A 24100-nucleotide genomic window follows, 5' to 3' on the forward strand; every position below is an offset into this window, starting at 1 on the left:
GCCTGAAGTTGCTATGGCCGATACATGAGGCTATTAATGCCACTAATTCCGTTTTTTGTCCTGACCAGGTTCCTGAACTGCCTCCTGCCCAAATGCCGGGAAGTCAGTGCCGGTGCAGAAACAAAGGTAGGGTTATGGGGGTACAAGTGTGAGAGAGGGCACATTGTGCCCTGCGTACTAGAACAGTACGCAGTACCGCTGAACTACAGCATCAAGGGAAATCTGAAAAAGCACTTCTGCGTTATTTTAGACATGAAAAACTTGTTTGTCTTTGGTAACTCCTAACCGTTCGTTTTACAGCATTACAGGTACAACAGAGGGTACAATAATACAAACCACATAGTGTTGTTAGTTTTGGTGTTTGCACTATTTAAGAGGGGCGTGACCCCTCTTAATGACCAAGAGGAGCTCATTACCTGTAGTCTTGCCTTTGCTGTGTGCATGTCTGCTTACTGGGCCATCAAAAAAATAGAAAAACAGCACCACGTATTTACAGGCAGTTCCCACCAGAAGTATCAGAACGTGGTACTGGTAGGGTGGTACAGACGTTGCTGATTCCTCTGCAGCCTGTTGTTACCCCTAGCAGCCTCAGGCATCAGCAGTGCTAGACTACAGTGGGTCAGCCAGTCTAAAATAAAAGAGACCATGCAATTGTATTAATTTACAAGTTATTTTAGTTTGGTGTTACTAGGTATCAGAAAAATAATACTGCAGTTATTTCCATGCAGCTCTTCACCTTGGCATTAGCACTTCTTGATGCTCAAACCACTAACCTGTGAGAAGCATGGTACCTGGTTGATGTCACCCATCTGGCATTTATTTGTTCCTTTATGTGGGCTGCAGCCCTTCCGTGGAAGCAGTTTTAGGTCGTTTTTCTTACCCATAAAGTGGGAGTGACTATCAAAATCCATCCTTCCCTCTTGGCCCGCCTGAACTATTCTTTTCTGCCAGTCATTCCCTGGGAACTTCTAGGCAGGGCGTGCTTCCCTACTCTGGTCACTGGTTTTCATCTCATGCAAACCTTTTACTCCAGTTCTTGGACAAAGTTCTGATTCCTCTAAACGAGCCTGTATGTGAATTCTTTGCTAGTTGTTCCGAGGGCCTTCAAAAGGAAGCCTTAATTTTGAAACTTCCTGGAAAGATGCTGGCAAAGTGAAAGGCAGTCCCTGCTCAGCCATGCAAGACTTGAAGCAGAGAGTGGGTGGCCGTAGACAAACACCAGTTACCTTTGCAAAACACCCCAAGAGCTGCCCTTGAAGGGCTTTCAGTCTCACTGACGTCTGGGACTGTTCTGGAGCCTATGCACGCGTGGCATTACTACTGAAAAGCTTAGGGGGAATTTTTCTTACAAATTACTGAACTTAAATGCCTTTTTAAAAATGATTTCAGCTGTGTAGAGCAGTATTAATAATATGTCATGGCTTATGTGTGGTATTACTAAAGTTAGTCACTGTAGGTAAGCTTGTGCCAAAAGTACTATTAGAAAGTTTATTTTTGTTCTGGCTGCAATTCTGCTCTTTGTAGGAGGGAGTTTATTTTTACCCATTTATGTAAGGAAGGAGAGTTTTCCCAAGGATTTGAAAGTGGAAACAATCTTTAAGGTACATATATACCTGAGAAACAGTTGGTGGAACAACTACATAGAGAAAGAAAAATGTGTTCTGGTCTACTTTCATCTCCTTCCACAACCAAACAAAATCACATCTGAGGTTTACTGGAACTGAAAAATAAAAACCAGAACTGAAGTACCAGATGGGGAAAAGGCAGAGCAGCCAGATTTTTCATACAACCTATTAAACTGAGAGGCCCAAGTTGGTCTTAAGTTTGAAAAATATTGACTTTATGTTCAGGGTGGAATAGGAGAATGTTTATACACTATTCAGATTAAATATAAATCTATCTTTGTGGTTCAAGCTAGTTAATAACAGTTTGTGTTATTGCACAAGCTTCTTAATACCACTTGTGTGATAACAAAAGAGAAGGGAGTAAAGGTACAGCGACTGTTTTAGCCAAAAGGAAAGCAAGCAAGCAGCTTTCTTTTTTAATAACGCTACAACACTCTTTACAGAGGTCTGGGTTTGCTTTTCCAAATCCTTTTCCAAGTAAAGCTGAGTCTTTTAATTGCGACGTCTCTGACTTCATAAGCATCACGTGCCTTCTAGACGTACATTCATTACAGGTTGCTTCTATACTAATTCTAGCATTACTAACACTGCTGAGGTTCTTTTTAGTTACTGTGTCATACACTAGTAGCAGAAGTGCCACTAACAGAAGCTATACCTTTTGAAGAGCTAGTGCTTAAAAACAGACCAAGGAGAATAAAACAAAGAAACGACCAAAAAAATTAGATAACAGGGCAAGTTCAAGGTAATGAAAAGGGCTGAGAAACATAAGAAAATTATTTGAAACTATTTGTTAATTATTATTATTGTATACAGGAGAAAATTAATCTTGGGGGAAGCTTTGTAACGTTAGAATAACAAATTTTCAAGTCCTTTGTATCCCATTTAATTTCAAAAAGGCACATTCTCAGCAGCATCCCCATGGTTAGGGTGTGGCTGGCATTTACTTGGAAAAATGAGTATGAATGCTAGTGCAACGTAAATCAAAGCACAGCAGAATCACTGAGGCCTCAAACAGACAGCTTGGGAATCCACACCTCGAACACGTTCCCTTATTTGTCCTGTAGGAAAATTTGCCCTGTTCCCATGGACTAGACTGTTCTTCTTTCTGTGCTCCTGGGGTGTCCTGAAGGCTTGCTACTGGCCTTCAATTGCAAAACTCTGGCCATGCCAAAAAGCTTCCAAGGTCAGAATTTAAGTGCACATCAGCCTTCCGCTACAGGAACCAGCTGGATCCAGGTTGTACACCGAGGGAGTTAATATGACGTGACTGTTAAAAAGCAAAGCACTCACTCAAAGAAGGGTTAGACACTTTTACCTCTTTTTTTTTCTTTTCCATGTATGTCCAGAGATCTAATCCTGAAAACAATAATTACTGTCATTTCTGTACAAAACAACTTCATTTATGTGGAAGTAAAATTACATTAAAAACAATTCTTATGTGGCCATGTGTGTCATGAACCTGAGAGGCTGGATTAATTGCTTCCCTAGTAACTAGATCCTGTAAGGAATGAGGTACAGATGGGAGATAGTAATGACTATCCTGTGTTTAAGATACAGGAGTGGAAATCCTGGGGGAGTAGATCTAGGGGTTGACTGTGCTACAAGACTTGCTACAGACCCTAAACTCACTGCTCTTTAACACTTAGCAAACTGAAGTGCTAAAGTGAACTCAAATGCTATCTAGTCTGTGAAAGTTTTAGTAGCATTTATTATGTGGTATTTAAGAGGTACATTGAGGTTTGTTTGTTTATTTCATACAAGAACCTATTTAAGAGGCTGTAATCATGGTCATCTCAAGTGCTCCTATTGCTCAAAAAAAATACTGCAAGAAGTTGACTGCTTAGTAAGATACAAACTATTACATCACACTTTGCTGCTGCTAGGTGAAGTATTTAATGTTCAGAACAACTCTTTAGTACTTCATGATGTCAAGAATTTAAGTTCTCAGATGTCTAACATTATGTAAATTCTACCTCAAAGTAGGTTTTTTTAAGAGTAATTTAAACACAGGAATATAAAATACAATTAATTTCGTCATCATCGAGGTTAAAAGACATTCAGATGAGTAATTTTGCTGAAGAATGTTGCTAGTTATGTAAGAAACATGAGCCAAAAGATGTCTTAAGCTTCAAAGACCTGGCTCATCAAGTTTTTGCCTGAAGTGAAGCTTTAATCTCTAGCTTCTAGCCAAAGTCACTTAGGAATGATTTCTACCCAACTGCCTTCTATCCGCATTTTGTATCTGTGTTCCTGGTGCTGGGGGGCTCCTGCACGGAACAGGCTGACCAGCAGATGTCACCAAATTCAAACTAATCACACACAAAGCTTCAGAAATCTTCAGTCCTTCTGAGCTTCCCCAAAGCAAGAGGAACCCGAGGGCATGAATACTCTCATTGCTTATTTACATGCTTGTACAAACTGTTACATTCTGAGCTAGGAGATGGGCGCCAAGCTGCTGACACAGGGCAGCAGTATGTAGCACCTGCATTTTCATAGAAAAGTTCTTGATATCAGATTCCCTTTTATTGTCCCTATGATTATGCTACATTGCTTGACGGTTCCTTGTTTAAAACTGTATTTTCCAAACCACATTAATTTTTTCCCCTAGAAAAGTAACTCCCCCACAAATACCACTTAAAAAACTTTCTTGGAAGTTTAGATAAAAAAAGGCAAGACTTTTTCAAAACTAGTATAAACTATTTTGACTTGCATGTTACCAAACTCACAAACTGAATTTCTTGGCATGACCAAATACTGCTTTTATGCTCCTCCCCAAACTATTTTAAAGATATGGAGCTTGCAATGGGTGTGTGTGTAGATATGTATATGTATATATATTTATGTATTTATACATATATATATGCAAGAAGCTGAATTGTGGGGTAGAAAAGAGGCAAGACAGGCTAGTAAGAGGTACAGGAGACAGACTGTGAGCCACATGCTCTAGCTGTGCTTTTCCTCCCTACAAACACCAGCAATTTAACTTCATCTAATTCTTCACAAAACGGACTAGAATAATATGTAGGAGCAAAAGGATTCAGATGAGAGCATAAGTGATTGCAGATTTGTTTGGAACTCTTCTGTTTGTATCTGGAGGGATGGAGGAATTACCTAATATGTCCCTACCGGTACTGCCCACTTTGGATTGTGGATATCAGAGACGTTTGTGAACAGAAGGGCTGTGGGGTGCTGGGAATGGAAAGGCCCTGTTCTCCCCAGCAAGCTGCTGAGGAAGTCCTTTGGAGACAGTTCCTCTGAGATGCCTTTTTTTTTTTTATGGTCATACCTGCAACTTTGTGTCCATAGATCAAGTGAATGATAAACGGCTAATTTCCACCCCTAGCCACACGTATGACCAGAATGCCCAATTTCTCCTAGTGTTGCTTGCACAAAGAGTTGTTTCAAGAGGGCTGAAAACAAATTCTCTTCTGTTTACCACAATTACAAGCAAGAATATTAGAACACATGAAGTTCAATGAGACTGCACAAAATTAGGTGAATTGGCATTAGATGTTTATCCAGTTCAGAAATACATACATTTGTATAAAAAAGGAAATTAACATTTACATATTTGCAAGTCTTCTATTATACAGGTAAAGACAGTGTTATGTTTTATATGTACTGGATTACATAGATATTTTTACAGTTGAAAAATCTTGAGAGTATCTGATTGCAAAAAAAATTAAATACCTGAATCAGGCCCCAAAGATAGCATATTATAATTATGACTGTCACAATGCAGTGAAGTCAGTTACTCCCAGAAAGAGAACAATTTACTCTGTAAACAGTACTTATAAATACTGTAAGAAACTAGAACTTGCCTAAAATACAGATACACACATTTTAAAAAGCCAACATTTTTTATGTGCTTTGTTGGCTGAGCTTACTTTACAGAGTGGATCACATCAGAGTAGTGAACCACAGGGACACTCACTGAATATAAAAGGAATTGCAAACTTAAAATATCTAATATCCAACGATCTGAAATTTAAGTACTGCACATTCTTTAATTGATGCTCACAAAACCTATTATAGTGGGACCAGAAATCATATGACTGATATTGTGTATGTCTGTCTCAGACAAAAGATAGGAACCAAGGCAACAACTGCTGGCTCTGTGTATCCTATTATTACATCTTATTACAAAAAATCCCTTAGGGATTATATCCTATTTTTATTGTTTTCATAAACAAAAAATCTTAGTCTGTAAAAAAAATTTATATTTTTAAAGCTGTGACCATTTAATTGTAATGAGATTAAAACTGACATGTATAAGCTTTGTAAAGGTAACAGAAAAGTGAATTTTATGCATCTGGATTCAGACTGACAGAAACCAGATAACTTCTGTTTTGTGATTTACAGCATTTTTTTAAAGCAAGTCTCAAACATTATTAGAAATAAGATCGTTTTGACAGTCCTTTTGAATTAAAAAAGTTATTTTCACAGGTCATTAAAACAACTTTCTCCTCTTTATTAAAATTCAGGGGCAGGGCAATTTCAGCATGACTATCAAGCCTTGATTTTCAGACACCTGTCCCCAGAGTATTAGGGAATTAAAATTACAAGCACCCTGCTAACGCCTATCATTGATAGTGCTCATAGCAAGTTAAAAACTTTTTTTATTTTTCCACACAACTACAAACTGCAGAGTGATATTTTCTCTTTCTCACAGCCGTATTAGGCACCTACCTTTCTGGTTCAGAAGTAAGGAATGGGACTCCCATAAAGCCAAATCAATATTATTCCAAGCCTATCTCAAGTGTTCAGAATTAAGTAGAATGTGGGATGCCATAAGCATATCAGTTGGACGGTACCCCAATTGATTACTGCAGACATTGTAATCAGAAGTTACATTTAGGTATGAGGTGGCTTAAAAAAAGCCACATTTCCTGATCATCTTTACCTGTAGTAAACCAAATTATTTGCACAAAAGACTCATTATTTACACATCAACTATACAAGTAATACAAAAAATCTCTCATTTAAGCACCGGTGCTGACTTAAGGAATAATACCTTCAAGTCAGAATATTAGTATTCCCCGTCACAAATGAATTCTGATGTACTTTCAGAAGTTTCCCGTTTCCGCATGGGTTGCGTTCACAACACTTCTTTGTTCATGCGGACATTGTTCTCCTCCACGTTCCAAGGAGATTTGTAATAGCAGCAGTTTTATAAAAGGTTTACGAGTCCCGGACAGACTTCACAGAAAAGTCAGTTCAGTTCTTTCTGAAAGTGGTCATCAAATCCACTGATCTGGATTGCAAAGTTTTAAAGAGTTCATTAAATGGAGTCCTAGTTCATGTGAGAACAAGTGGTTGAAACAGATTCAGTTTCTGTGTGCAAACAACAGGAAATCCAGACGTGGTAGCAGTTCACACTTAATTCAAGGACAGTAAGGAACATGTTTCTCCTCCACATCAGTGAGTTATGCCAGCCACATCACCTTGGTTTAGAATAACCATAAGGACACCGAAGAATCAGGCTGTCATGACTAGGTAAGACGTGAGTGCTGTAGTATTCAACCAGACTTCCCATGTTCAGAAACATGATGTCTGCATCCAGGTAAAACTTGCATTCCTGTTGCACAACAGAAACATACACAGTCATTAGCAGTACTGTTTCCTACTCAATGGTAAAAACAAACAAGCAACAACAACAAAAAAAAAAAACAGCCACCACCACCACCCAAAAATCATTGTCAAAACTTCTTTCAGACAAGCTGCTGCTTTGCAAGCTTGTCACTTACACAAGTAAGTCCAAATTAAACTCAAGAATTTAATAGTAATTCATTTAGAATTTGACAAGCTGAAATTTAGATTTGGACATTTGCAGCTACTTTGTCTTTTGTACAGTATGGCAATTGGAAGGCCCAGATCCGAGTACTCAAACTCTCATCCTAGAACAAATATTTGTAGATCAGCATATTTTTACTTTTAGGAATGGGAAGAAGTTTCACCTTTGACTTGCTATGCACGTACATATGTGAGATTCATACATAGATACACATACACAAGAACTGCATTTTTAGCGGAGCTACTAACCTTTTCAAATATTCTGTAGTTTCTCACTTTTTCTGCAGATTGATCCCATACAACCAATACCTTAAAGAAAATGCAACATAATCAGTTATGCTGATAATCTCTTCCAAGTCAGTGCATTATTAAGGCATAAAAAATACACTCAAGTTACGACAGAGGCTCAGATTTGCCTTCATTAAGGAAAGAGCACATCTAAGTTATTACGTACTTTCACCATATAAAAGATACAGTATCTCTAACAAAAAAAAAAAAGCTTTTAGGGGGTAGATTCAGCAATTGCAAGTTACCTTTCCAGCCTTTGTAGATGAGTTCCTAATGCAATATAATCCATTTTGTGGCTGTCCCCTTGGGCTAGTAGCTTTGAATGTCCTAAAAATAATACAGCAATTACGCATGTTAGCATTTTCTGAATCAGATAATTAAGGTGTGTAGTTCTTGTAATTCTTCCTGAAAATCTCAGTTTCAGTAATTATAATTCATAGAATATCATATCTGATAGAATTTTACTGTTCTAGCATCTGAATCAGCAAAGCAGCACAGAAGACCTGGCTTTCTGTCCCATTCATCCTGACAGAACAGCCATTTCCAGATGGAATAAAATCATTTTGCAATTACTCTGTATTCTCAACTGATACATGAGGACTGACCTACCTCCCCCAAAGTAATTTCCATATTAAAGTAATTCAAATACTTTTCCTGTGTTTTTAAACAGAAGTTACAGATCTCAAAGTTATTTTTGGACTACTGTTCAGTGCAGGATTTGTAGGACTTTAGGCAAGTGTTTTAAAAGTCACATCTACCTTTCAACTTCGAAGGATTCAGAGGTATTAAGAAATACTGAAGTAGGCAGCCCAACCTGTAGGAAAATACAAAGAAAGTAAATCTCCGCAATGGCCAATGAAAACACAAAACACTAACACCATACTATGCAGATAAGCTACAGCCATCAGTATCTGAATTAGTTAATGGTGCTTTAATCTTTACTTTATGCTTCTTACTCCTTTACAGCAAATATTAGAATGCAGAATTTATCGAGGCATTCCTTAAAGCTGAGAACCACACAGCATTGTGTTTTCAGAAGACTCTTTTTTCTCCTGAAATATGCCCCAAGCCGCCCCAAAGAAAGCAAGAAAATCAGCCTTTTGAGAACAGATCGTCTGCTTGATCTTACTTTTTCGTAGTCACCATCAGAATCATCACTCGCTTGGTTTGGCTTGGAGGGCACTGCTGGCTTTTCAAATGAGAAGCTTCTAAAACTCTGCCCATCTGGTGGTGATCTCCTGGCAGAAACAAAACAAAAACTGAAGGACATCTCCTCAGGAAAGTAGAACAAATATACATAAAACTGAAGGGATAAAACTAGAGCTAAAGAGGAAATTTCACTTTAGGACTTACCAGCCCTAGAATTACAGAGTAATTTAGGTGTAAGGGACATCTTTCAACCTAAATCGTATCATTTAGTCCAAGCTCCTGTTCAAAGCAGGTCCAAATAGCTCACTGTGTCCAGTCGAGTATCTCCAAGGTTGGAGATTGTGCAGCATCTCCAAGTTGACTATCCACAAGGTGAAAAGCTTTTCCTGATATCTAACTGTAATTTCCTGGGTTGTGATTTCTGTCTGTTGCCTCTTATCCTATCCCTGCAGATCTCTGAGGTCTTGCTCTGTCTTCTCCATCCCCCCATTAAGTAGTGGTAGAGAGCAGTGACATCTCCCATTGACCTTCCTAAAGGTTGAACTCAGCAAGTTCTCTCAGCCTCTCCTCACATATTACGTGCTACAGCCCATCAGACATCTTGGTGGCTGGATTCACTCTAGTAAATCAATCTCTTTCTTGTGCTGCCTTTAAAGAGTTTTTTTTTATTATTTTTATTTTTTATTTCTTCTTTAGAGGTGAATGATCCAATGGGCAAAAATATTTCCATCTGCCTCAGCACCATAGCCAGTCCCACATCCCTTGCACTACAGACAATCTTAATATGAGATGAAACATTTCCTGTCTCCAGAGAAGCCTAAAATTGTTTTTGTGGTTCAATGACAGTGACATGAAGGTTTCTTATTCACTGTGATCAAAGGCTTTTAAGTCTAAGACACACCTCAAAGCAGACTACAAAGATTTGCGTAATTAAAAAAAAAAATAGTCGACTGTCTCTTTCTGAACAATTTCAGAAGTGAAATTCATTGCAAAGTTTCCAGATAACACATACCTAGGCAAACAAGCATGCCACTGAGGATAACAGGGATGGTGCTGGGAAGAACAACATGCATTGACGAGAATCTGACAAGTAAACTCAGTGGAAACTTTGATACTGGGTTATATTTTCGTACTTACTGTAACTGGGGGCCTGAAGGCTTCTCTGGCCTAGGTTTGAATCCAGGATGCTGGTGGCCTGGCACGGGTGGCTTTGGAAGCACTGGTGGCACAAACAGTCCAGGTTTACCATGTTCTTTTGGCACCTTGCTCTCTGCTGTTCTTTCAGTTAACTGGGACAACTTGGGTTTACTGCTTGGCACTGGAGGAGGAGTTCGTGGTGAAAGGTTTAGAGTTTTTAGCTTCTCACATCCTTCTGGAGTGGTGAGAACGTGCGATAGAGGCAGAGGTTCTGGAGGCAGTGAGCAAGATTCTTTGCTACACATGGGCTTTTTGAAAAGAGGTAAAGGGGGCACAGGGGGTGGCTGTTCATTTGGTCTCCAGTTTGAGGATTGAATCTTTAGATTAGATTCAGCTCGGGGTTCTCTCACATTGAAGAGATCCTCTGGTTTGATGTCAGGTAGGCTTCTTTTAGGAGGTGGCGGTGGTGCTGGTCCAGCAGACTTGCCAGCAAAAGAATGTGACCTGGATTCTGAGTAGGCAGCTTTTCTGACATGAGGAACTGGTGGAGGCGGGTAGGCTGGGGGCAGCACCATGATATCTGCACAAAGAAAACATCCAGTGAACATGGCACATTGAGGGGAAATACAACATGTCAAGAAACTAGACTCTGCAGGTTTATTTATGTGATTTACTGATATTTTATTAGCACCTGATCTGATAGTTCCTGAAATGCTGGATAAACATTCAGCTTTCAGCACAACTGAAATGTTGCACATAGTGAACTCCTGCAATTTTATTCAAGCATGGCTTATGTCAACTTAGCAAAGATTTTTTCCTTTCTTAAAAATAAAGAAGAACAAACTATGCTAACAGCATTACCCCTCTTCCTGACTGATGAGCATATAGAATAGAGGTCCTTCCAGGGCAGGAGACTTGCCAGAAACCATGCCCTAAAAGGCACGTAACACTTTCTGTAAATTGTTATTGCCACTACTAGGCCCTTTTGACCTCTCAAGAGGTCAAAAATATCTTTAATCTCTCTCAAGATTAGATACCTGTGCATTACTTTGGTTATTCTACCACCTGCATTGCTTTAGATATGACTAAAACAACGATCTGGCATTCTACATGAATATTATCTTCATTGCTGGCCTTTTGTGGGGCCTTTGATGAAGGGAGTAAAGAAATCACTTACCATCTTTCACTATGTCAGAAGTATCTGGTTGCAAGTAAGACTCATCCTCTTCCTCCTGGTCGTAATCTGCGGACAAAATTTAATCTGTCAGACTCTGACAAGTACTACTGGAACCAAGTAGGAATATTTATTGCTTTCTAACAACTATTTTTCATTAAAGAAGGTGGAAAAAAATGGGGAAAAAAAAGTCTACCTCTCTCACATGTTACATTTTCCTCCATCTTTCAAATTAAAGTACACTTTCTGGTGAAACTTTCTAGTGGCATAGCCTTCCTCAAAAAAAATCAAATCGGTTACAGAGGCACAGCTACAAACTGACATACTGGGAAAACAAATTGGAAGAGTAAAAGCACAACAACCCAGAAGCAACCCTATCACAGAAACATGCATGATGTTGCAACACGGATGCCTAAGCAAGCCTCATGATTTAGAAAACAATTCGTTCTTTTGCCTTGCTCTGGCAACGGAAAGATGCATCACAACAAATGACAAATTATTTCAGTGCTGCCTTTAACTGGAAGTCAGGATAATCAAGACGTAAAAAAAATGCTACTTTGAGGCAGTAATGTCTCATCATTGGCTATGAGGGGAGCCTTAAGGACAATACATAGTACTTCCCCTAAGAAATACCTTAAAAAAAAAAAAAAAGAGAGAGGTTCTGATAAAATCAGTTAGCTGTTCTAATTTTCCTTACTTGAAGTCCTTCTGGGCTTCTTCAAACATAATTCCTCTCGTATACATCCCTTCCCTCCCATAAACACTGAAATCCTAAACCACAACTCTATACAAAATGCTGATGAGTCTGTTTTCCTCTGCTTTGCAACAATCAAACCGGATTTCCTAAGAACCAAACTCCCTCTTTTTTTTGTCCTAGTCAGGAAAAATGGTCAGGAATTTCCTTTCAGGAAACGGGAGTACTTGCTCCAATCAACCCTGCCTTGGGGCAGAAATCTGAGAGGGCAGATGGGAAAATGCCTACAAAAGGAACTATCTGAACCTTGAGGCAAGTCTTCTCAAGTTGGATTTTACTGTGTTTCTTCACTAAGAAGGCAGTTGTTAAAATACGCTGAGAATATCTGACAGGCTTCCTATAATATCCTCCTCTCTAATTAAAAAATAAACACACTCAGCCAGAATTGTTTACTGTGAAGCAGCTCCAGCAACAACCAGGTATCAAACTGAACTGAAAACAGACTCTGCTACGAATGAGATTCTCAGAGCCTTTCTTCAAAAAGTTACTCGGTTTGAAAGTCATTGAAGAACATTACCCTATGCATTTCACGTAGGCCGTTTAAATGCCTAATGTGAGATCTGCCTGAACTGGGAGGGTGATCGATTCTCTTTCATACTAAGCAGACTACAACACAGACACAACGACATCCCAATGCAAATCACTGCTTCTTTTACAGGACAGATGAATCAACTTTACAGACAATATGGGAGGCAGCGAGCTCCACAAGGTCTTACCACATTGTCAGAAGATGTTCTTAGGACATACTTTTAAGTGACTAACACTATACTATTATAATTATATTCAATTATTGTTAATAATATTCAATTAGCATCAATTATAGTGAAGACTTCCACACTACACAACATACTCAAATGTTTCATCTTCTTGCTACATCTATGGACTTTCCAACATGCAGTCTTAATAAAAAATTAAGATACAAAATTACGACTGTGTTATTATGGGGTCAGACACTTTGCAAGGCCTGAATTTCTTTAGTCACCCTTTATTTTTTACTAATGGTTTTATAACATAGACTATCCTGGTTTTGATTTTAAATTACAGCAATTCCATGCACCTTGTAAAAATAAGAATTTATAGTTCTCGGATGCAAACTGGACCAGATGGTTTGTTTAAGTTACTGGAACGGTACGGGATACTGCAGGATCCACAAGAAAAATAAAACAGATCTTATTTGTAAGTGTCTAAAATTGTCACCTTCATTATCTGCTGAGTGGTGAGAATACTTGATATCAATGGGACGTTCTACTGAGCCGTAGAAACTGTCTGCATCAGAACCAGAGTCACTGCAAAAGAAAAGACAATCCCTTTTGCATCACTGCGTTACAGGTCTTGAAAAAATACAGACATCCATTAGCAGGACTGCAGCACTGCAAAGTAATACAGGAAAAGCAGAAGCAATCTAATCCTCTGCCAACAGCCAAGTATGTTGCTGCTGTTATTTTTATTTTACACATTTTAATTTCTCTTAGCAAAAAGATCGATATTCGTCTTGGTACTCTTTAAACTCTTTACTAGGTAGGCCCTTCATTCCTGGGGCGTACTGCACCTGTTACTATTTAGCAGTAAGTAACTTGAAGGTGCAAAGAGCCAAAACCAACACTATCAACAGCTAGCGCGAAAGGAGAAGAAAGCAAATAAGGATTAAGGCTTCGTACCTGAATTCTGTTATTGTTTCTTTCTTATCATGGTAGTGATCGATTTCCCTCCTCAGGGATAGCATCCAATTCTAAATAAACGAAAGCAAAACATTTAACACATTATTCTTTAAATCATTACACACAGATGCACAGTATCTTTCCTCTGCAGGGCCAGAGTGGCTGTGCAAGTGAAATATTTATGACTTTATAGAGGTGTTGAGAGGAATTACTAGTCATAATGTTTTGACTATCTAAAATCTTATATGAACATATTCAAATATTAAAGTTTTGATCTGTGAATTTCAAGCTGTTACTCCTAAAGCTGTGTACTTGCTCATAGTCTGCTTATGGGTAGGAGAGTTCACTGAACAGTTTTCATACTTTATCAAAGGTTTATATCATAAATACTCATTCATTAGCTAAAAATAAAACCAGGAATATGAAGGAATCTGTGACATCTAGTATGCCACTTTTAGACATTCCCTAAATTACAACTGGAATTTTCACTCAGTTAATAGTTAAAATTTCAGACATGATTTTCAGAGTCCAAAGAACTAGAAATACAGATTTGGGTTACAGCTGCATGTCCAGTTCACGTAGATTTTAGGGAAGTCAAGATTCACTTTCTTCTTTTGTGCTTTAATTTTCCTTGAAGTAGAAAGGTACCTTTCTTTCATCTTCAGATGAAGCAGAAAAAAACCACGTCCTGTGCTTCTTGCTAATGTGAACTAACTTGAAAGGAAACACATTGCTTGATGTCGTCTCCTCAGCTGCCCGCATAACCCTGAGAAACAGAATAACCAATATATAAAAGTCCGAATCTGTAAAGTTAATTCTGCTGTGCAAGTCATAAAGCTCAGAAAGCAGTTTTACCTGCCAGTTATGACTGAAAAGAAGTCCCAAGCCCAAGAAAACACCACCAAAATGCTAATACGTGCATTTGTAGTACTTTTCAAAGTGGTATAAAGGATAATGCAAGAGTGCTGACAGGAGAAAAAGCACTAGTTAAACCACCAGACAGACATAAACAGATGTTTTGACTGGTTCAATAAACAGTTTTAATGAACTGTGTTAATTTACAAGCTTCACACCATGGCATGACGTCTACTTAGGGTGCCTGTGATCCTTATTTCAGAAAGGCAGAGGAGAAATGACAACACGGGTCTTCCAAGAAAACAAAAGAGAGCTAATATTAAAAGTTAACTTAATTTTTCCACTTCTGGCTTATAAGCACTACCTTACAACACTAGATCAATACACGTGCTTAAAATTAATATTTTTTTAAAGTTTAATTCAACCTCTTCCACAAACTGTGTTAGGTAAGTTGGTTTTTTTTAATCTCCTCCCCCAAGGATTCTCAAATGAGAAACTTCTGCTCTATCCTCACTGACACAAAAAACTATTTGGAACTGCATGCTATAAAGCTTTGGAAAAAAATAAGGAGACTAAAATCCTAAGACTGTGGACGATCTGAAAGTAAAATTTCTAAGAATTACTCAGCACAAGCCATAGAGCAATCTGATCTAGGTTTTTACAATCAATATTGGAACTTTCTTGCTGGTTCCTAAATTTTTAAACTTGCTGATTTCCTCATATAATACCAGATTTCTACAAGTCCTATTTAAAGAAGGTGGTTTGTAAACCTACAAAAATTAAAAGACATTTGACTTTTGGTTAGGTACCAAATCAAAATAAACATGATTTTGGAAAGAAATGAATAAATAAATAAAATCCCACCAACACTGTAGATGGCATTAAGAGCAAAATTCTTTCAGAGTTGTCTATTGCATCTTTTTAGAACCCCAACCCCAATTTGAAATTGCATGCTGTAGTTTTCTGCATCTGTCCAGCCTGAAACAAAGCCACAAAAGGAACTACAAGTTATTTCACATGCTAACTTAAGACTAACAGGGATGTTAATACAGGAAATACCCATCCTACAGCTGGGAGGGATAACAATGCTTCCCACATTCTGAGTCACTGGACAACTCAGCACCCTCTCACCTGCTATCCACTCTTAACATTTAAAGGCTGTTGAATGAAATGTGCAAAATACAAGTTCAGGGAACCTTAGGGCAACTTGTTTTCACACAGCCTTACGCAACCACCCAGTCCAATAAATGAGCTTCTTTCATTTCAAGTTCTTTTTCAATAATGCTTATATCTGTGCATAACACTAACCATGACCTGGTTAGTGTTGACCCAGCTCCAACCAAGGTCTGTACATGTTGCTAAAACCTAGATATCTAAAAAGCAATGAGACAGTCTCTAGCATTCAAAAATTCTTTGTCATTTTTCATATAAACGTGATTACAGAAGCTAGTATCGTGGCCAAGTTGTAGTACAGGTTGCTTATACAATTTCATCTTTATTTTTTCTTAGCCATAATATCCTCAACAGCGTTCCCAGAAAATACGCTGTTGTTGTGGTCAGTTAAAAGCCCTCCCATTCTAACGAGAGAGATTTCCTTATCCCACAAGTTTGAGAACATCATGCTGTGCAAGGATAACATGCATGTATGCAAATACAATAAAACTGCAGGACCAATAATGTGATACTTCTCTACATTCTGTATCTGATCAGTCCTTTCTTAGCATCAGTTGCAACAGCAATTTCCTAAGGTTCCCATGGACTGCTGTTGGCAGGCTTCCTGCACTCAGGAAGATCCTGATGGTACCGTTTAACTTGAAAGCCATGTATTTGTCTTCAAGTCAAGAAGCAAATATTAAAATTTATAACGTGTAGTGGAATGACTCAGACATTTTTGCACATGCATTCTCTCATTTGTCACTCCTGTAGCTGATTCAATTTTGACACCAATTAGTGTCACTGAATCAGGAGATCTTTAGCTGTTCCTTTCTGATTCCTTTCTGTTTTTTTGATGATCATTGAATCACGAGAGAACAAAGATCATTTGTCTTGGAGAATCCACATCTACCTGTCTGTGCAAAGCCTGCATTAAATAAGGGACAAGCACAAACCCATTCCAATGGTTGCAAATTTAACAGCTTTACTAGAGAAATTACGAAAGATTAAGGGTATACACTTGCAAGGTACAGAAAACATTGTATATACAATTTGAAAGGAACAGATCTCTTGGAATCTGAGACCAGTGCTTAATCCAAACAACAGCCATAGTTGAATTTACCTGTTCAAAATGAAAGACAGCCCCCACCCCGTTAAGGGAAAGGCCCTTGGGTGTTAAGGAAGTCCTTTGGAACTCACCTGTTGTAACCATTCAAAGAAAATGCGCCCTGTGGAGATGCAGATGTGCTGCTCTTAAAGTAGTAAATGCATCCCTCGTGGATAATCACGAATCTCAGTGGCCCTGAAAGGATAAAGAAAAAAGTGAGCAAGATATAAATTCAAAGGCAGTACATTACTCAATTCTTACACAATAACCCTCCCCAAGTTAAGAGGTCCTAATTACTTTTATAAATCTTTACAAAAGGGCACAAGCTATTTGAGTGGCAGCTGGCTGATGACCAGTCGCATGCAGCGCTCGGTTCAGAGTTTCAGGACTGAGGGCAGTATTTGCTTCCCTCATTTGAGAGGCAGCTGGTCAAACAGTTTCAAAAGAAACCTAAAAGACTGCAAGCCTGACCTCCACCTGTGCTTTTTTTTTTTTACTGGAGGAACAAGCTAACATAAGAGTGCTGCCCAAAACAAGATGGGAGGAATGTAACCATGGGCTACAAATACTTATTTATGTTCACTCCAAAATCATAATAGCATCTCTTTATTCTCAAAGGTGGTAATACATACATACATAAAGCTGGCAATAAAATGGTTGGTTTTCTTTTTTAAAGCTAGACAAGTGCCAACACTCCTCCTTTTATCAAAGACAGCAATCTTTGCCCTTAGTTGTATAAACAGAGTTCAGTTGTAAACAGGTATAGCAAATGAACAGAATATAAATAAATCCAAAGTCTTAAATTTTCTCCAAGTAAATGGGTTCTGATTCCAAAAGTAATTACTGCTATTAAGTACAGCCTAATCTCGGCAGTGAGAAAATTTCCACTTCACAATATCAGTAGGAGATGAGGATATTTTTCTAGTATCAAATAACCAACTGTAGAAAAAGCTGAGCACTAATTTCCTTCAGAAAAGAGTATTCTAAATTGATACATATCCCATCTGTTTCTGTCTTAAAATCTTACTTCTGAAGGCCTTGACAATAGATTAAACCAAACACAACAAACTCAACCACAGTACTTATAATCTAAGACTTAAAATTCCAAAATAATTCAAGCAAATTCTTTCAATACACATCTTTCTTACAAATACTCCAATAAAATTATAATCCAATACAAAGTAAGACAAAGACTGGCTTCATTAAAGAGCTTGTTAACAGGAAATGTGTTTATGGCCCCAAAGGCAAGGATTTAGAACATTTAATTTAGTTAATACCTCATTCAACTTACATTTCAAGATCTGCAGCTGGGTGCCTCCTTTTTTATGAAGATATCCTGATTTGGTCACTCCTCCAGGCATTGTCAGAAGGTTTTGTGCTCCAATTGCCTTCATTGGGACTGGCCAGACCTGTTCTTCTGCGGCCATCGTTCTGCAATTTACATTAATTGAGAACAGTTTAAAATTTAGATTTTACTTTAGGAAATGAGTACTGAGAAACAAAGCGTATTTCCTTAAGCAAGTTTTCCAAACGACTAACATGGTTCAGCAGTCAAGTATGCACCACAGACGGTGTTCATAGATTCCAGGAAGTTTGTGAGGTATAAAAAAAACAGCGCAGAAAGTCCCGATTTATTTTTATGCAGTTCTCAAAAGTGATTGACGGGTGTCGAAACAATAGAAGAGTGTTCAGTAAATGTTATTGAGGTATTTATATTTTAAAGTGCCCCAGATGATAACATAGAATTAATCAAGGCAAGTGGCTAGAAAAAAAAATCAACTTCTCTAAGGTTCTCTACCACCACGTGTGGACACAGAATATAATTTTCTGGATAGTGAGGGAATCAACAGTCAGATTTTAGTAACTGTGGCATGCAATACTCCTTACTCCTCACACTTATGTGTTTTATTCTAAACAACACCATTAGGGTATTATCTTATACTGAAGGTCATATGTGACCACATCCGGTGCAAATCAAGTTCATCTCAGATTGCTGCAAACAACCATTTAATTTATATATCAGTGATTAAGGCCACGCTCCACCAAGCACTTTTGCAGTTACCGCTCCTTCTGCTATCATCTTGCAAAAGTTAGCAAGAAAACTAGTATTTTAAGCAGCAGTTTCTTCTGTCCGATGTATCACTGAGACCCTTCTTCAGCTGGCAACGGAACTGGGCTAAAAATCCAACTGTGTCATACATAAAAACATGCACGAACTGAATGGACAGTGTGACCTAGCCATAAAATGGTCTGTTATGCTCAGGTATAGGGCTAGAGACCCCTGCTAGTAAGGGGCAAACTAAGGAAATTCCTTTGTGAATAAAACCAGTTAATTAGTCCTTATGAAATGAATGGTTTAGAATTGAAGAGCTTCAAGTGAATCCTGTTTGCTTCTTCTTTCCCGGTAAGGGACAGTAACTTAGGTCATCAGCATAGCTCAGTATAGGAACCTAAGAGCCAGCAGGGAAGTACATAACTACTGCGTAAGCTTTAGGAGAAAACTGACAGGCAAGTCGATTGACCTTTCAACGGATCAACCTAGGATTTAGTTCTACCCGCTCATCCTTTGCTGACAATGCACGTGTGGGGAGGGGTGGAAATTACTAACAATTTCTACCAGGGGAGTTTAAACTCCATGAAATTCTTTAGGCAGCCTAAAAACTTAAATCACAAACATCAGGTTTTAGTCCCTCAGTGTTATAAAACAGGGTCAAGTGGAGAAGACAGGATGCAAGACCCTAGAAAGGTTCTCACAGCAAACACGATGGCTTCCTAGTGTTCCTCCAGGACCTTCCTACTCACCAAAAGTTGTTACCTTTGCTGTATTCAGCTATATCCTTCCTTCTGCTAGAGCTCTTCCCCCTCCCTGGTTTTGTTACACAACTGAGATCTTTACAAGCTGTGTTACGCCTTCCTCCTCCTTGCAGCAGTGTATTAATGGGCCCAAGACGTGGCTACACACAGGTTTTAAGAATTAATAAAATAGTTAAAAAAAAAAACAACTGAAATTTAGAAAATGAAAAAAGGCAAGAAGAAAAAAAACAAGGAATCCTTCAAATTACTTAACCGTATCTTGCAGAAGAGTCAAAGTGAGGAAAATAGCATTAATCAGCTGGCTGCCGTCATCAAACTACACTGCAGTACTGCTAAGAGCGATTTCCTTCAAATGAGGAACACAAAGGCAAGTCCCGAGCACTATTTTTCTTTTAAGAGCCGGCACAGCAACATACAAACATATGAAATTAATTTACAATTAAGTGATTTCAGTCTGTTTCTAGTTACATTCGGAAAAAAAAGATTAAGCAAAAATGGAAACTTTTTATTCAGCCAGATACACTCTGAGCTCAGTTTTCTTGATCTAACCCTAGCATTAGTCTCAATGCCATCCAACAGCTTCAAGATCATTGTGGGTTTTCAAATGCTGTGAGCTTATTCTACAAAGAACAAGAAAGGCCTTAGGACTTAGTGTTTGGAATGAAACAATAGTCCCAGTGTTACTGTACTTAGGTTGAAAACATACCAGAAAAGGAAGAGTTAAATACCTCGGGGAGGTTATCCAAAACAACCAGCAAGCTGAGATTTCTAGGACCCAATGACAAACACTGGGGACAAGGGTATCCCTCCCTAGGTAAATACAGAAAGCACAAATATTTGACTAGGTCATGGTGGCCTTCTGCATGGATAGCTCAGCTACCCGCTGAACTGTGCCTGGGTGCCGCACTTTCTTCACCTGCTGAAAAGCCAGAATATCAGGAAGACAAAAAAAATCATGGAAGCAGAGAAACAAAGGCGTAAAGAATCCAGTTCTACAGTGCGATTACAGGATTTAACTGAGCGGGAAGGACGGCAGAATATCAGGTTCTGCTTCCTCTATTCACAATCATTTTTTTGTTTCTGACTACTTACAAGAAAACGGCTCTGAGAACAGAGACCAAACCTTAGCACTTCCCCATCCCAGCTATGTGAACTAAAAGGTGTGGCCGAACCCCATGCAGGCAAGGACATGTTTTATGAATTTAAAAGACCACCAAATACCAATGGGTTTAGGGGCAGCTCTGCATAAAGGCATATTATCTGGGTCTCACTGTGGCTTTTACCACTCTTCATCACGTGTAGGCTCCTCATGCACTTTCAGGCCAAAATTACAGACACACAGGGAGGACATTGGTATCCGGGTTTGAAACATTTTAATTTGGTCGCAGATTGTCTTTTTTTTTTTTCCTCTTCTCTCCACCCCCACCTTTTTTTTTTGTTTTTTGACAGTACAAAACTATCCTAGAAGGACAGTAGATGCTGCTTTCCATCATTCTCCTGGGACAAAGCTGTCAGAACCATCTATCCACAAGATCTTTGTTGTAGGGGTGGCATGAAGGAAGAATGGATGCTCTTGAAGATTTTTCTAGTCTTAGCATCGATACCAAGATTGTCTTTAGCTGCCTGAAATGGTTCCTTCCACTCTTGATCTTCGTCTTATAAAAGTTCTTAAAATGTACTACATGAGGAGCGGATCAACGTCCCATCACCAGCTGCACTCAACAGCAAGCACAGAAGTCGTCACTGTAGAGCCTGTGCGCTCTGTGGTCATTCAGAACAGAAAAATATTTCCAAGATGTGTTTTTTATCCTGTTACATTCTTGCTCTACAAGCCAAAGACCCCATTACATATTTGCAGCGCAGATGCCTAAGCAAAGCCTCTTCCACTGAGCACACATCAAAGACAACAGGAAGCCCACTAAGTGCCATCAGGGCTCTCTGATGCCAGTCCTTCTCTTACCTGACACAAGGTAACATCGCTCTTGTTTTGTGCCAGCCTCATTCGACAGCCGCATACTTTATTCTTCTTCCCGCTCTTGTCACCAAGGGACTAGATGCATAGTTTTAAACTAAGTTTTCCTTTAAGTCCCCAATCCATTAGAATGGCTATTAAATCTACCTTCACCCCCCAAAAATAGCACTGAGATGAACGTCCTGAACCAGGGGAGTATGACAGCAAGACAGCAAAAGGACTTCTTCCATTACTTTGTTTCTCAGAAGATCCATATGGCAATTCTGTGCCTGCCAGGGAGATGGCAGACACTAAAGCATAGCAGGAGAGACATTGTAGGAGTCTGCAACGTATTGCTGACGTATCAGTAGAGCCAGTCCAAGTCTACCTCATATGAGCATACCTTTCTCAAACACTATTTGGATGAACTGTTTTTTGTTTTAGATAGAAGCACCTTCAAAGTCACAACAGAGTGAAAAAACTTTCACACTTCATTGCATACACCTGGTAACACCAGTCTGATGTAGAAATGTCTCCTAAACCATAACAACACTTATCAAACTCTGAATGGAGAGCAGCCTCGTGTTGTTGTGTAGTATGCAAACGTACACACCTGGGAAGTAATTTTAACCCATCCCCTCAGTCAATGCACACAGAACAGCTAAATTTGAGTCTAGGGCATAACTGCACAGGCTAACAGTCTCTCCACAAGTACAAGTACAATTCTGCTGCATAAAAAAATCTGGAGCACATTATGGAAGAACACTTACCCCTTTTGGCCTTAAGAGCTATTGGTGTTCAGCCCAATTAAAGCAAACACAGGCTGATTCAACTAAAGATCGCATCCTGGAAGAGCCATGAGCTCTCAGTTCTTACTGACCTTCAGCAGAAAATATGGTCAATGTGTTCATCCCCATGTCTTGCACTATATAGGCATAAGAACACATTACCCTCATCGCTGAAGCTACAGCTGCCAGAAGTTGTATTAAAAGTTCTCACTTGTTGCAGTAATATTTATGGTCTGTACTGGAGCCCAGTTTGCTCATGCTGAAAACAAAAAAAAACCTGCCTCTGAAGCTGCATTAAAAGAAATTAAATCTGATCTGAAGTTGTCACAAGAATCTCTATGCAAATTATGTCTGAGAAAACACTGGATGTTATGAGGTATAATGGAATTTAATCTTCAAATTCTATTTTGAAAGTAAAACCTAGCAAAGCAGGATGCCGATTTCCTTCTGAACGTAACTTACAGTAACAAACGCATTCCTCATACAATGCAGAGGAAGACTGGAATTTCAGTCTCCACAAAAGGCTTAGCCAAAAATGAAGCAACATTGCATATACAGCAAAACTAAAAGAAAAGCTTCTCCAATTTGCTCTCAGCAATTCTGAACAGAAAATAATTCTCCAATTCAACCATCTACGCATTTACCATCTGTTTGTAAAACTGTTTTCTGCAAAAATCTCAGGTCTCTTTTCCATTTGTTAAATATTGTCCAGTATTTCTGAAATCCTCTTTCACATTTCTCCCACTTTTTGGGGTTACACATTCTATTTCTTAATACTTCTAACAGCCCCTTTCACAATAGTCTCTCAGAAGGATTAACAACACAGCACAAACACTCCGAGAAGAAATAAATCTTACAGGACAAAGGAAACAGAGAACTAAGCCTGACTGAGATGCATGTTATAAATCACTTTACTCAGTTAAACTTGCTTCAACTTGCTTTTCTCTTCAGGTGAGCATTTCCAACCAATGCTCTCCTTACCCCCCCCCCCCCCCCCCCCCCCCCCCCCAGTTCTTGAATTTTCTGCCTAAGATGCACAAGTTAAAACTATTTTTCCTAAACACAGTTTTCTTCTCTTAGTTTTAGTCTGCTCTCTGCCTAAAAGAGGAAAGAAGACAGAAAAACAAGCCAGAAACATGCACTAACCTTGTGACCATGCCAGATCGACACATAGCTTTTCTGCTGACACTGTCCCCAAATGATTGTTTCCTTTGCGATGACAACGCCATTAGCAGCTTATGACCCCTCTCAGGCATGACAGGCACATCTCTGCACTTCTCTGCTCTTTGCGTGTGAAACGTTGAAAGGGACTGCGGGAGCTGCTGTACACACGAAAGGGAAAGAAACCGTGCCCCAGCTGCTTGTGCATCTGCGCTGCAGTGTGGCCAGAAGGGACGCCGAGGCAATGACTTGTTTCCTTTGTTACTTCCTGTTTCCCCCCACTGTCAGTGGGCAGCACTGGCTCTGTCAGATTTCCCAATTTCCCAGAGAGGCTGCAAATCAAACCGTGCACGCATCAAGGCTCCGTGAGACGGCAAGCCAAACAGCGGAGGGGATTTTCCAGTGCTCGCTCGCTTCCTGGCCACCCTTCAGTCAACTGCTTTCCCATGGGAGGAAAAGAAGGTGAGCTTTTTGTCTCACAGCGTGCTCTCACAGCAGCAGAGGCATGGTTCAGAAACACTGCCCATGCTTCTGAAGAGCTCGTGCTTCAGGTATTGGCACCGCACCACAAAATTACGATAAGTATTTCACCTCGGTTTTCCCCCCTATAGCTGAAGCTCGTCCTTCCCTCTCCAACCCAATGGCTATTTAGAAAGATTGCGCAGCTTATACATGCTTTGGAGCAAGTCTTGT

General features: G+C 39.2%; 2 protein-coding genes across 12 annotated transcripts in view; one reads left to right on the plus strand and one right to left on the minus strand.

Moving 5' to 3' along the window:
• Positions 1-24100, plus strand: part of LOC308194548 (uncharacterized protein) — a 70579-nt gene that overhangs the window by 2030 nt on the left and 44449 nt on the right. For 3 of the 8 annotated variants that reach the window (XR_013950650.1, XR_013950651.1, XM_080590616.1), the window contains exon 2: positions 69-126. Coding sequence is in view for 1 of the 8 variants with exons in the window: in XM_080590616.1 (XP_080446742.1) it covers positions 69-126 (58 nt within the window). In the remaining 7 variants the exon portion in view is untranslated. Of the gene's footprint in view, positions 1-68; positions 4986-12578; positions 13111-23326; positions 23465-24100 lie in introns of those variants that run through there. The other 5 variants (XR_013950652.1, XR_013950653.1, XR_013950654.1 and 2 more) reach the window with 3 other exon arrangements.
• SH3BP2 (SH3 domain binding protein 2) overlaps positions 5122-24100 on the minus strand; it is a 38230-nt gene continuing 19251 nt past the window's right edge. For 2 of the 4 annotated variants that reach the window (XM_080590593.1, XM_080590594.1), the window contains exons 3-15: positions 23393-23568; positions 17985-18124; positions 16786-16888; positions 14227-14344; positions 13579-13649; positions 13118-13206; positions 11170-11235; positions 9993-10572; positions 8836-8944; positions 8465-8520; positions 7952-8033; positions 7668-7727; positions 5122-7203 (exon numbers count right to left, since the gene is read on the minus strand). In XM_080590593.1, the coding sequence (XP_080446719.1) occupies positions 7066-7203; positions 7668-7727; positions 7952-8033; positions 8465-8520; positions 8836-8944; positions 9993-10572; positions 11170-11235; positions 13118-13206; positions 13579-13649; positions 14227-14344; positions 16786-16888; positions 17985-18124; positions 23393-23502 (1722 nt within the window). In that variant the 5' untranslated portion in view covers positions 23503-23568 and the 3' untranslated portion in view covers positions 5122-7065. The remainder of the gene's footprint in view (positions 7204-7667; positions 7728-7951; positions 8034-8464; positions 8521-8835; positions 8945-9992; positions 10573-11169; positions 11236-13117; positions 13207-13578; positions 13650-14226; positions 14345-16785; positions 16889-17984; positions 18125-23392; positions 23569-24100) is intronic. The other 2 variants (XM_080590595.1, XM_080590596.1) reach the window with 1 other exon arrangement.

This window comes from Anser brachyrhynchus, assembly GCF_964034855.1.
Source record: "Anser brachyrhynchus genome assembly, chromosome: 4".
NCBI classification, from domain to species: Eukaryota; Metazoa; Chordata; class Aves; order Anseriformes; family Anatidae; genus Anser; species Anser brachyrhynchus.